At 37.8% G+C, this 13,796-nt stretch overlaps 1 protein-coding gene across 4 annotated transcripts in view; it reads left to right on the top strand.

The window, feature by feature from the left end:
* The window catches only part of CFAP43 (cilia and flagella associated protein 43), a 95,605-nt gene that overhangs the window by 13,276 nt on the left and 68,533 nt on the right, over positions 1 to 13,796 (top strand). For all 4 annotated transcript variants that reach the window (XM_064373896.1, XM_064373897.1, XM_064373898.1 and 1 more), the window contains 5 exons: positions 3,062 to 3,229; positions 5,020 to 5,170; positions 8,429 to 8,588; positions 10,254 to 10,321; positions 12,068 to 12,199. In XM_064373896.1, the coding sequence (XP_064229966.1) occupies positions 3,062 to 3,229; positions 5,020 to 5,170; positions 8,429 to 8,588; positions 10,254 to 10,321; positions 12,068 to 12,199 (679 nt within the window). The remainder of the gene's footprint in view (positions 1 to 3,061; positions 3,230 to 5,019; positions 5,171 to 8,428; positions 8,589 to 10,253; positions 10,322 to 12,067; positions 12,200 to 13,796) is intronic.

The following is a 13,796-nucleotide window of genomic DNA, read 5'->3' on the forward strand; positions in this document are numbered from 1 at the left end:
TCATTGACCCGCTCAGCCATAAGCCACAGCTAGCTTCAAGGGGGGCACTGAGTCATATGGTCTTTGTTGTGAGTGGCCATATGTGCCTGGTTAATATTTGGGGGTTCTGTTACTCAGAGGGAGAAATGGAGAGTAAATGTTGGGGGACTCATGCCTTGCCACAGATATCCAGGACTGGTGCTCAGGAGAGAGAGCTGGAGATAAACATTTGGGAAGAGTTAAGTCAATGGATAGCCAAAGTGCTAAATGTAAATAAGAACACCTCAAGAAGAGCCTGAGGTGGAACTTAGAGGAATATCAATGGAAGGGACCCACTTAGGAGACTCATAGGAGTAGCCATGAAAGAAGGAGGGAAACTAGGCAAGGAGGGTTTTAGAATGTACCTCAGCCTGGGTTCCATGGAAAGCAGAGGCTGAGGCAAGAGCTCACGCACCCCATCTTTGGTAGGGTGTGTGATCCCAGGGCAGGAGAGCCAGTCTGAGGGCACATTGCACTGGTTACCACTTGGTACCAAGTGCAATTGATTACTTTATCTGAAAGGTAGTCTTCTGAGAGGTTCTATGAACTGCTGTGAATCAGGACAGTCCTCAGGCAGTGACAGACTGTGGGTGGGGAAGGGGAAAGGAGATGATAATTTATCCACCAACTCCTCTATCCCATGGATCAAAGCTTCATTGCACAGGGTGGTAACTCCTTCACACTTTCAGGTTTTGTCATGACTTCCTGCATCTTGTCCCCAGGAGCCACAGTGAAGCCTTGGGCGTGTGAAACAGGTATGAGATGAGGCACAGTGGGGGTGTGCCTACATGAAGTTAGTCAAAGAGCACACAGAATTGAACAGCCACTGAGTCAGCTAGGCAGAAGAGGTGGTCAAGGGCTCAGAAACAATTGAGAGGATCTGTGATGTCCCATAAGAAGTGTGTGATGGAGAGTCTGAGAGTGATTCCAGAAGGTGGTTGTGGTGAACAGTGCCTAGTTCTGCAGAGGTAAAGTTAGACAATGACCAATAAATGTCTGTTGGATTTAGGATGAAGTGTCTGTGGATATAGCTGTTACGTGTAAATTTTCAGTGCCGCAAAAGAAGTAGCACTCCAATATAAATTTCCTCAGCAAGGCAATAAGGCAATTTACTTCTTTAGAAAGGTGTGGCTCACAGATAGAACAATAGCGAGCACACATCTGGACAAGAGAGGGGAAGGTGTTCTTATTCCTGATGGAGGTAGCCCCTGCTGCTGTGTCGTTCCTCTATTGGCTAGGGTTAGACCACACAGTCTAAGCTGATTCTGATTGGCTATTTTAAAGGGAGCAGGGGCATGAGCCGGAGTGGTGAGGTGGGTAGTTTGGCAGGAAGGATGGTTATGGAACAGGTTAGAGCAGGTAGCCAGGGGTGCCCTAGGTCAAAGCAGGTGATCAGAGCAGGTGACCAGAGCAGGTGACCAGGCAGGTGATCAGGATGAGTCAGGACAGAGCCGGGGACCAGAGGAACAGATGTGAACTACTGATTAGAACTGGTGGAAAAGGTTGTTTACTGAAACTACAAGGAAGTTAAACTTTAAAATGGAGAATTAAAGAATAAGAGAGCTGAACATACTGACAAACTGATTCTTTGAAGAGAAACTTGGAGTTCACTATATCTAGCATAGCCATGTCAATGGAATGGTTGTGACAGGATACAGATATCCTGGGATGAGGAGAGTGTGGATGAGAAAGTCATGGCAGTGACTTTAGAACAACTTGTTCAAAAAGTTTGGCTCAGAGGAGAGGGGAGAGAGATGTAGAAAGGTGAGACTGAGGGAAGGCACTTGTGTGTTGACAGGAAGAAGTCAGGACAGAGGGAGAGTCAGAAGATGCTGTTATCATGGGTAAGCCAGTGTTCCTAAGAAGGCAAGGCTGTAGGAACCAGAGCACAGGTGGTAGAATTGGCCTTAGATAAGAGGAAGGATATACCTTCCATTGGAAGGGGACGGGAGGAGGAGAGAACCATGCAGAGCCTAAAGATTAGTTATACTTGAGAGCAGGAATTCTCAGCTGATGACCTCTATTTTATTCATGGGCATCAAGACCATTTACCAAGAATGAGAAGGAAGTAGAGGAGTTAGAAGTTTCAGGAGAGGGGAGAATACTTTAAATGGCCATTTTAGAGAATGAGAGAGAGAGAGAACTGGCCAGAGAAACATAGCAGGACTGGAGATCCTATTGAGGGTCTGGTGGGGGTGGCAACCATAAATTTACAGTGTCACTGCCATGCCCAGTTTTGTTTGTTCCCACGTCTCCAGCACCCCAGGCTTCAGTTGTATCCATTCAGAGTTGATCGTCTTTGCCAGGTACCTGAGGCAAAAAGTCAAAGTATCAAGGGAACTGGAGATTTCAGCAAGAGTGTGGTTGATGTGATGGTCAGGGCATAGGGAACAACAGATGAGGGCAGGAGGGAATGAAAGACAAGCTGAGTTCAATAAATATTAGCTCTAGTTTCCTAATTATAGCTCTGAATTGAGTTCTGACTCCTTATTTGAGAGCATAGCTCACATTTAATTTTTCCTTTTCTTTCATCTAGCACGGGACTTTGTTCATGGTAGGAGTTCAGGATATTCTCTTAAATGGGTAAATGAATAAATCCGTTTTAAAATATACCACTTTAATTTTAAAAACTCAAAAAATGATCAGTTAGCATAGATGAGAAGAATACTCCAGATCCATGTGGAGTACTCACATGTAGTACTTACAGATTCAGGCACTTACACTTGTTTTATAGCAAATGTGATGATACGTTTCATTTTCTAGGTTTGGCTGAGTTTAATTGCAAATTTAATAAAGAGGATGAAATAGCCTTGATATAGCATATGACAGTATGTTTTTAAAACATACAGTTATTTTGTTTTCTTAGGATACAATACAATGATAAGCAAAATTATTTATAAATTTGACATTAATATCATTGATTATATAAATTGTATCATAAATTATATCCCAATTTATGTAAGTTTTTTAAAAAATAGGTAAATGTTCTCAATACATGAAATTCAAATAAATATTTTTTCATCGAATGCTATTTTTCTTTAAGGAACTGGGAATCAAATATCATTTTGTGCAAGAAATCACAGCCTGGTATGGATGTGGACCAAATGTCTTTTAATCCCATGAACTGGCGCCAGCTGTGCTTATCAAGCCCAAGTACAGTGAGCGTGTGGACCATTGAAAGAAGTAACCAGGAGCATTATTTCAAAGCAAGGTAGGAGGCTTTGTTACTATACAACAATAGTAACATGGTGGTCTTTGTTTGCATTCATGTAATGTGATTGGGTCAATTTGATGAATTAAGTGGCTTTATACATACATATATATACATACACACACATACATATATACACTCAGCTTATCTTGTTATAACATCTTTCTACATGTGTGATTACCTTGGAGTGGTTCTTTGCATTTCAAAAAAATTATCTGTGACTTGTTTCCCAATGAATTTATTGAAAATATTACGTTCTCTGAGAGCTTTTTTCAACATGATTTAATTTTCCAAAATTTGAATTGTTCTTACTATTTTAAAACATGCCTGTTGTATAAAAAGGACAGTTAAGACTTTTGGCTATTACTTGGCTGCCCTACCAGAATTTCAAAAATAAGTAACGGTTAGATATAGAAATTATGCAGATTATACATTCAGCCACATTATCCACAAGAAAAGGGTAGTTGTGTAGAGTGAAGCCATGAGAGTTACCTGTTTAAATAGAGCTGGGTCAAAGAGAAATTCTGTGAAAAATGCCCTGGTGATAATGGGTGCTTTTGTTGAGAAAGAGCTCAAAGACTCAAGGTGCTACTGAGCTGACCAGTTTCATTGTACTCCATGAAGTCAAAGTTAAAGAGATGTTGGATCTCTTGATTTAAGAGACCTCAAAATATTCCCTTGAAATTACAATTTTTGATAAATTGCCTTAAGAGACTCTAAAGCTAGTAAATAAAGCTTTCAAAATGGAGACAAGTACATAAGAGAAGCACTTCTTTCTGCTCAGTGCTCTTTATGTCTTAATTTCTTTTTCATAGTTACCCATTGAATAGCCAAATCTGTCTCTTGTGAGAGTTGACAACACTGCACCTTTTAATAAAAGTGGGTGGTATCTCTATCAGATCCTTGTGAGGGCAGGCAAGTAACTTATTACACCCTTTTCTCCCTTTGCCTCCCTCAAACGTTCTAGTCAAGTTCCGAATACTGAGTTGTGACTTTTCTATAAGCAAATAAAATGGAAGACAAAACAAGTGGATTGTCCTGGTTCATGAAGCAAACAGGATTCAAACACACTTAAGCCTTACATTTGAGTAGTAGGTGCTGTTTTTATGTGCTTGGCTTTCAAAATTGTTCTTAAAATCTAGGTAAGGAAGTTTTTAATTTAATGCTTGGAACAACCAATTCTCCAAGTTAACCTTTATAAATTTGGATATATGATAAAGTTGAAAATGAACTCTTGATATCAGAGATTATAAAAGTAGCTGAATACAGCCTAAATATATGTTTAAATATGTATTTATTTTGACCTACAGTGTTTTTCATTTAAATTAATTGCCAATATTTAAAATTTAAGAGATTTCTTATAAATATCCAGGTTGTGGTATTCTCTCGAAATACTGGAATTAAAATTCTCACATATCAACAATCTTCTTGGCTTGAACTGAGTGGTACCTGCTACCTTGAGGAGGGAAAAATATTTTCTCATTTTCTACCATCCTCAACAGTCACATATCACCTGCCTGACCCCCATCCAGTGTTCAAATTTACAACTCCTACTTTAGATATTAACTTTCAACAATTTTTATAATCCCTAAGTACTTAGTTTAAAACTGTATAACTTGTCTTTTTACAACCTGTTATATAGTTTTAAATCTATCATTTGGCTTTTATTTTCTTATTTGATTTTTATAAGTTATAATACCTTCCCACCTCACTTACACTGATAATGTAGTGGTTGCCTCAATAAGAAGTTTATCTGCCTCTGATTGTTCTGATGTCTCTTTTGTCTATAGGTTGGTAAAACTGCCTCTAGAAGATGGGTCCTTTTTTAATGAAACGGATGTAGTTTTTCCCCAGTCGTTGCCGAAAGATCTCATCTATGGACCTGTGCTGCCACTGTCAGCCATCGCCGGGCTAGTAGGTGAAGAAGCAGAGACTTTCCGGGTAATTATCTGGCACCTCTTCCTGTTTGCTTAATGGGTTGAGGTCTAGGATTGTCATAACCATCCCATGAGAAATGCAGGATAGAGAGGATCATCTTGGTTTTTCATATAGATTAGCCACAGAGACTGTGAGAGAGCAAGACTCTGGAGTTTTGAGTTTGAATTACTGGGATGATGATGGCATTGCTAACAGAAACGGGGGGCCCAGGTGTGAGTTCCATTTGGGGCATAAACAATTTGGGGTGCAGGGAAGATCGCAGGTGGAGATGCTGGGTGGAAGTTGGCAAAGTGGACCTAGTGTTAGGGAGGAGAGGTGGGACTGTCAGAGTCATTCTCACGGATAGGATGATGGGAGCACTGAGGGGGTGTGATGAGCAAAGAGAGAAAGGGTGCAAGAGAAGAGAAGGGAACAAGAGCCCAGGGGCAAAAGAGAAGTCTGAGAAGGCACAGTCACAGAAGTAGGAGCAAACCCAGGAGGGAGGAACAAGGCCACAGGAAACAGCATAAGAACGTTTCAAAACAGGGAGTTTGCCAAATGTTACACCCCCATTCGTTCATTCCACAAAAATACAAAAATTAGTCGGGCATGATGGTGGGTGCCTGTAATCCCAGCTACTCGGGAGGCTGAGGAAGGAGAATTGCTTGAACCGGGGAGGTGGAGGTTGCAGTGAGCCTAGATAGTGCCATTGCACTCCAGCCTGGGTGACAGAGTGAGACTCCGTCTAAAAAAATAATAATAAAAATAAAAATAATTCAATGTGAGGATTAGTTCATTAAAAAATATCTATGGCAAGCAAGAGAAAGGGTTACATGCCCTTAATATTTCCTCTAATGAATGACAATAATTCAACTTTTTAAATGATGGAAAAAGATTACAATCAACCTCCTGTATTCACGGGTTCTACTTCTGTGTATTCAGCCCACTGCAGATCAAAATATTCAGAAAAGAGTTGTATGGTTGCATCTGTACTGAATATATACACACTTTGGTTTCTTGTCATTATTTCTTAAACAATACAGTATAACAACTATTTATATAACATGTATTAGGTATGAGTAACCTAGAGATGACTTAAAAGTATATGGGAGAAAAAATAAAAAAAAAATGAAAATAAAGAAAAATATACAGGGGGATGTGTGTAGGTTATATGGAAATACGATGCCATTTAATATAAGGAACTTGAGCATCCACAGATTTTGGTATTGGTGGAGAGTACTGGAACCCATCACCTGTGGATACTGTAGTTCCTTTTATAGCACAGGTCTCAGTCTTGGGAATATAACTACATTCAGCCACAGTGGGGCAGCAAAGTAAGAACAAAGACATCAGCCATCTAGGTTTTCAACTCAAATTTTTCTATGTTTAGTATTTAGTGCCTAGAGCCCCTAAATTTCTACTATCTCAAATTGGGTTTTTCTGAGCAGAAAATATGTGTAGGAGCCCTTATATTTCACATTTTGTACAAACATGATGAACTCTGCATAAAACATTTAAAATTCACACAATTGTCCTTGTCATTTGAAAAGTGCTATGAAATGCCTTCTTTAAATACTCAAATGTGAAGTTACTATTTTAAAATGCTCATAATAGACATCTTTATTTTTAAATCTTTTTATTTGTATAAATGTAAGGGGTACACATGCAGTTTTGCTATGTGGATAGATTAGGCAGACATCTTTATTTCCTAGGACTTTTACTCAGTGTATTTCAAGCTTTTTCTGAAAGCAGAAATGTAATGTTATGACTGACATCCCTAAATCATTCAGGGATTATTAATAAAGTCATATACTTTGTATTTAACTTAGACATTTTCCCAGTAGTTTACTTTTTCATTTTGTAGCAAAATAAAGTGAGGAAAATGTTTAAAACATTGATTGATGTCTATACAATGAATGAAAGCATAACCAAAAATAGATCTCAAATATTTTGATTCTGTTCTCTCCTTCAATGTCATTTCTTGTGACCTGGGTACCAATGGCAAGGGAATCAATAATGACTCAATCTATATAAGTTCTTAAAAATTGATAAGCCGTGGACTTTTTAAAAATTACAAACATTAAATAATCCCATTATCTTTTCATAGCTAACGCCAGAAGGATACATTACAGGCCTTTAAATAGCCCTGAGTCACATTACACAACTTATTTAGGACATTAGAAATGTATCCAGTTTTAAGTCGCAGCACGGGGAAAATCAAAGGCAGATGTTATCTGGGCAGAAATTGGATCCAAGATCGTGAACTTAATCTCAAGTGTCTAATTTCCTTTTTCCATCTACCTTTATAATTTTTTCAAACAGATGTTGCTAAATAGGAATCTCTTTTAGAAACTCAAATATTTTGAAACATATATGGATTTTTACATTTTCTAAAGCAGGATTAAATTGGACTGCAATTTTTCATGTTTTGTTATCAAGTGATCAAAATGATTTCTGATTCTAGAGGACTGAAAAAGGAGATGGTGTTATCAACAAACAGTTTTAAACACTATTAGTACCTTTTCTTTTTAAACATCTCAGAATTATAAACTATTGTTCCTGCTTACATAATCTATATAATCACATTCATTTTTAAATGGCATCGAATATATTTACTGATGAAAAAGTAACAGGAAGACCAGCCCAGGTTTGTCTTAAAGACAAAAAAAAAAAAACACATCCAATACTAGTTTTACATACCAAGGCCAGAAAATTTCAAATTTTAATCTTCACATTTTGTTTTGTACACACAGATTCATTGGTGTTACGAAAATGAGAGACATTTTTGTTTTGTTTAGTTTAAGATTTTGAGCCTATTTTCATTCCAGATAAGTCTCTCTTTTTGTGATTTGTAGTCTAAGGTTAGATGTCATAAAAAAAACTCAAGAAACTTTTCAATAATGGAGATAACAGTGAGTAACTCTTTTTCTTGTAAGTCAAATCTCAGTCAGATACCACAGACATGTCATTATTCAGCAGCAGTTTAATTTTTTGGAGTGGGCAAGGTGGTTTGCCTTTTTCTTGATCCATTGGGTGACCAGATCATTACACAAGTATTTATTTTCTAACTATCTAAGGCTGTGAGGGCATGAAATATACAAAATATACAACTAAAGTCAATCTGTCTTTTACAAAAAAGATGATGAATGCTCAGTGTTCCTGTATTTTCTGTGTCTATGGGGTTAAGGATGGTTCCTTTTTGTCAGTTGTTCTGGTGGGTATTTCTCTGGCTCTTAGCCATGATTGTTTGCTTAACACAAGGCTTTTATTTTCTTCCTGAAGCCGAAAGATGATCTATATCCTTTGCTTCACCCGACTATGCATTGCTGGACTCCAACAAGTGACCTGTACATTGGCTGTGAAGAGGGTCATCTTTTAGTGATTAATGGAGACACCTTGAAGGTGACTGTGCTTAATAAGATAGAAGAGGAATCACCATTGGGTGAGAAACTGCCCTGCTTCATATTCCTAGTATAGCCATGGGTGTTGGTTTTGTTGGTTTTCCCTATTTTTCTCCTTCCTGGAGACATCTTTGATTCCTCCTTCTTTATCCTCTAGCTGTTACTATGCTCTTGGCATTCTACCATCACTTTATGTGCATATTTCATATAATCTTCAGAACAACATTATGAGGAGAGACACCTTAACCTCTATGATACAGAAGAGATACATCAGGAAACATGGCCCAATCCACATAAACTGGAGCTGTCACCTAAACCCAGGCTATAAGACCCGAGAGTCCAAATTCTTGGCTACTGTGCTGTATCCTTTTCTATACATATGCCCATTCTGCTTAGTCAGCTAATCATACCCTTTTCTGCCCCCAATCCCAACCCTTTTCTCCATGCTGATGATCTCTTAAGCCCAAAAGCCATCTTGAAAATAACCTTTCTTTCTATTGGTCAGTTAGAAGTGTTTTTTTGTGGGTTTTTTGTTTTTGTTTTGGATTTTTGGTTTTTTGGTTTTTTTTTACACAGAATCTCACTCTGTCACCCAGGCTGGGGTGCAGTGGCACAATCTTGGCTCATTGCAACCTCTGCCTCCTGGGTTCAAGCAATTCTCGTGCCTCAGCTTCCCAAGTAGCTGGAATTATAGGCACATACTACCACGCCCGGCTGATTTTTGTATTTTTAGTAGAGATGGGGTTTTGCCATGTTGGCCAGGTTGATCTTGAACTCCTGGCCTCAGGTGATCTGCCTGCCTTGGCCTCCCAAAGTGCTGGGATTGCAGGCATGATTCACCACTCCCTGCCATATTGCTCAGTTGGAATTTTAAAAAGAATCTGATCTTTCTCCCTTAGATCTAGCGTCTATTCCTGACCCCATCAGCTGTGGCCATGGTTGGGCCTGGGTCACAGGAGCCACTGTCCACCCATTGAGCAGTAGATGTAGACCCTGTGAGGAGGAGGCCTTGCCAGGACAAGCTCCTCAAACCTGTCCAAAGCATTCTCTACTTCAGTTGCTCTTACTATTTCACACTTTGATTTCTGTTACAACCTTAGATTGGACTTCACTGACCTTAATCTACATCTGACCCAAACCAGGCAGCTTATCTCTGCCAAATCTCCTTTTGAAGGCCACTTTTAACACCCAGCTCAAGAACTGCTCTACCTTGATTTCATGCTCTCCCTAATCTGATCCTACCTGCTCTATCAGTATTATTTCCAGCTATACCCCAGTATGAGTTTTCTGAGCCAGTCACTTATTCTCACCATTTCACAGACATGTCTCTAGCCCATTCCCTTGGTATTTATTGTCTCTGAATCTGCCAATGCCAGCTCAAATACCAACCCCTCCAGCAAGTTTTCCCATTGCAATGTCCCTAATCTACCATCTTTCCCATTCTGTGACTCAGTTTCCCTGTAAAACTGAGGCCATCAGGTTTCACTTTCTTGCCCTACTCCCTTTCTCTCTTCCGTTTACTCCTACTGTACCCTCCAGCCTTGCTCCTCTCTCTAATCTAGCATTTCTGTACATAGATCTGATGATAGAGAACTCAGAAACAACTTATATGATTTACATCAGTAAAAGCAATTTTAATTATTAATTGTTGCATTGTACTTTTAACTTCATGTCACCTGCTTTACCTTATTTTTCTTTTCCAAAAGACAGAAGAAATTTTATCAGTCCAGTAACCTTGGTGTATCAGAATGAGGGCGTGCTGGCTTCTGGAATTGTAATGTATTTTTTTTTTTCAAAATTAATTGATTTGAAGAAAATACAATATTCCCATTTGTTGCCATTTACTATTATGAGCTATATTTTAGGATGTTAGATCTGTCAGATTATTAATTAAAATTGTTTCCTCTTTGGGTACTATTAAAAAAAGATTTATTATGGATAACTTCAAATCTATACAAAATAGAGGGAACAATATAATGAACTACCATATATTACTGCAAGCAGAGACAAATAGAATTTAAAAATCCATTGCCCTTTTGCAAAGAAAAAAATACCTAATATCTGTAACCCAATTCCATGCTAATTTCTACATTTAATGTATTAGGTTGTCAGAAATAAATTTGGAATGCTTTGTCTAAGCTGCAGCTTAGACTCTTGTGAATGCCCATTTAGCTTACATGATTCATAATGTTATTGTTGATATTCGAATCAGTATTAATAGCCTCCATTTACTTGGTGCTTACTTTGTGCCAGGCACCAAGCTAAGTACTTTACTGGTATTATCTTATTGGTCCTCGCAACAACTTTATCAAATAGAAACTATTGACATACTCCTTTTACAGACAAGTAATCTAATCCTACAGGGTTCACCAGCAAGTAATTGGAAGAGTTAGGGCTTGAACATAGTGTGTCAAACTCCAAAGTCTTTGCTGTCATTAATTAGAACTCAGCCTCAGTAAGTATGAAAAGGGGTCAGATCATGTTTTTCCATGCCATTGTAATCAATGTAAACAATGCTAAGGTTTGGAACTGACCTATACTAAAATCTAGGTTTAGTTGTAGTTGTCCCATATGTTAGCATAGTCCATTCCACTACCACAGTTGACATCTCTAGGACCTTGAGGGTAGCTAGGCAGTGGACTATCCCTCCTCCTCCTCCATTTAGTCTGCATTTGTGGCCTTTTTATGACTTTTGTCCTCTTCAAGACCACCCTTGATGTTTGTTTAACCCCCTTTAAAGGAATGATTGTAGCATTTGCTCTGGTGAGTGACGGAGAATGAAGATGAGCTTGAAAAAAGCACCTTGTCTGTTTTCCCTTCCAGAGCCCAAGCAATTGAACCCAGCCATCTCATAAGTGCTCACTCTTAGTTATAACAGGTCTAATCTAGAAAATTCTAAATAAAACTTCCTCAAAATATTTTCGCTATTGTAAAAATAACTCAAATTCCTCTTGAGAGTAGTAAAATTAGCCTAAATCTATTCACAACCAACCAATCAACCAACCCATTAATATTGGATACTTGCCATGTTCTACTACTGTGTGAGGAACTGAAAAAGAGGATACAAAGAGAATAAAAGGCACACTCTTACCCTTGGGTCATTTAGGGAGATAAGAAATGCACATAATAATGATTAAAGAACGTACAGGAGGGCTAGTGTCCTTTGAAGGAGAGACTGCTATATATAAGCCACACAAATTCTGCTTCATTTTCCCCACCTCCTGTGTAGTGAAGAATGTAGTAAGAAGAGGGATAGTAGAGAAACTCAAAGAAAGGAGAGGTCAGTAAAGTTTTAGGTAATTGCAAAGTGTATCACAAAAGAGATCAAATTGAAGCTTGACTAGGGAACATAGTTGAAAGTTGTCTAAATAAAGATGAAAGGACAGTGCATCTGTGCAAACATAGATGATAATTCCAAATAAACAGTAGTTAAATCATTAAGCCATAGCTTATCTGATGAGTCATGTATACTATGCACTGACTAAGACTGATTTTCTACATTTATCTCACTCATCTCTAGGATGGCTTTGTGTATTCTTTTATTATTAAAGATGGAAGTTACATGATTGAGGATTTTCTTGAGATTGAAAGACCTGTAGAACATATGATGTTTTCTCCAAATTATACAATGTTGCTGATTCAAACAGACAAGGTATGTTGGATGGTAATTTCTTGATATGTGATTTTCAGATAATATTATTATCACCATTGCATGACAGGAATGAGGAGCAGAGTGTGCTGCACAGTAATACTCTACTAGTCAAGACTCTAGGTTGTAAATGAAAAAATACCCAATTTAAAAGGCCTAAATTACAAAGAGCTATTGGTTTATTTTTGTGCATATAACTGAAAGGGCAAGGAGTGAATCTGAATACAAGAGGTCCCATGATCCCACCAAGCCTTGTTTTTTTCCATCTCTTGGTTCTGTTTCCTCTCTACTGCCTCTATTTCCATGCAGACTCTCCCCTTGTGGTGTTAAGAGTTATATGCAGCTCTAAATTCTATTTCTGCCTGCTTGGTATCCCTGGTGGAAAGATACCAGCTAGGAAAAAAAAAGTTCTGGAATATAGACTCATTGGACTAGCTGAATCACCTGTCTACCCCAAGTCAATCACTTTGACCATAGGAATTCTAAGCTCTGATTGGCCAGGCCTAAGTCACATGCCTACCCTTGGATGCTGGGTAGAGTCAGCCCACTCAAATGAGAACTGAGGTTGGGACATAGGTTGTTTTTCAAAGAAAATGAGAGTTCTATAAGATAAGAAGAAAAAGGAATTATTGCAAGATTAAAACAAACATTTACTTCAATTATACTCTTAGGAAAACTCCTAATTAATGAAATGATCTTCAGACATTAAGATTAGCAGATTTTGATGTTAGACAATATTTTTAGATGAATTACAAACAAAATTAAATTATTTTCTGCCTAAAAGAAACTTAAATTTAAATATGGAAAGACTTTTGTTTCTGATAATTACCAGAAGTTTTTTTAAAAAAACCTATGCTTTGTTTTAATAAATAAATTACTAACTTAAAATATCTGTGAAGAACAGGAAACTATGAAAAAGGTATCATAAAAGAAAGAGGAAAGACCCAAATAGAACTTCTAAAGAAGAAAAATACACTAGCAAAGTAAAAATTAAATGAACATGTCTGACAAAAGATTAGACATAGCCAAAGAGAAAATAAATAAATTGGAAGATAGATCAGAAGAAGTTATTCAGAATGTCACCTAGAAAAGCAAAAGGGTAGGAAATACAGAAGGGCACATAAAAGACAAGAACAATACAGTGAAAAGATCTAACATATGTTTGATTAGAATACAGAGAGGAGAAAGTGGGGCAGAGGCAATAATTAAAGAGATATTAGCTGGGGATTTTCCAGAATTGGTTAAAGATATGAATTTACAGATTTAAGAGGTCCAGTGAATCCCAAACAGAATACATAAAATGGCATCAACACTTAGAGTTACCAAAGTGAAACTACTGAAAACCAGAGAAATTTTAAAAGCAGTCAGAGAAAAGACAAATTACCTCCAAGGAATTAGAGGTAATTATTAGACTAATATCTGACTTCTCTGTGGCAATAATGTAAGTAAGAAATAGTGGAATAATATCTTCAATGTAGTGCAGGGGTCATCAAACTGTGGCTCCATGGGGCAAAACTAGTCTGCTGCTTATTTTTCAAATAAGATTTTATTAGAACACAGCTACACCCACTTATGTATTGTTTATGGCTGCTTTCACACC

Source organism: Aotus nancymaae, unplaced genomic scaffold (assembly GCF_030222135.1).
Source record: "Aotus nancymaae isolate 86718 unplaced genomic scaffold, 86718_ANA_hifiasm-v0.15.2.pri h1tg000010l, whole genome shotgun sequence".
Lineage (NCBI taxonomy): Eukaryota > Metazoa > Chordata > Mammalia > Primates > Aotidae > Aotus > Aotus nancymaae.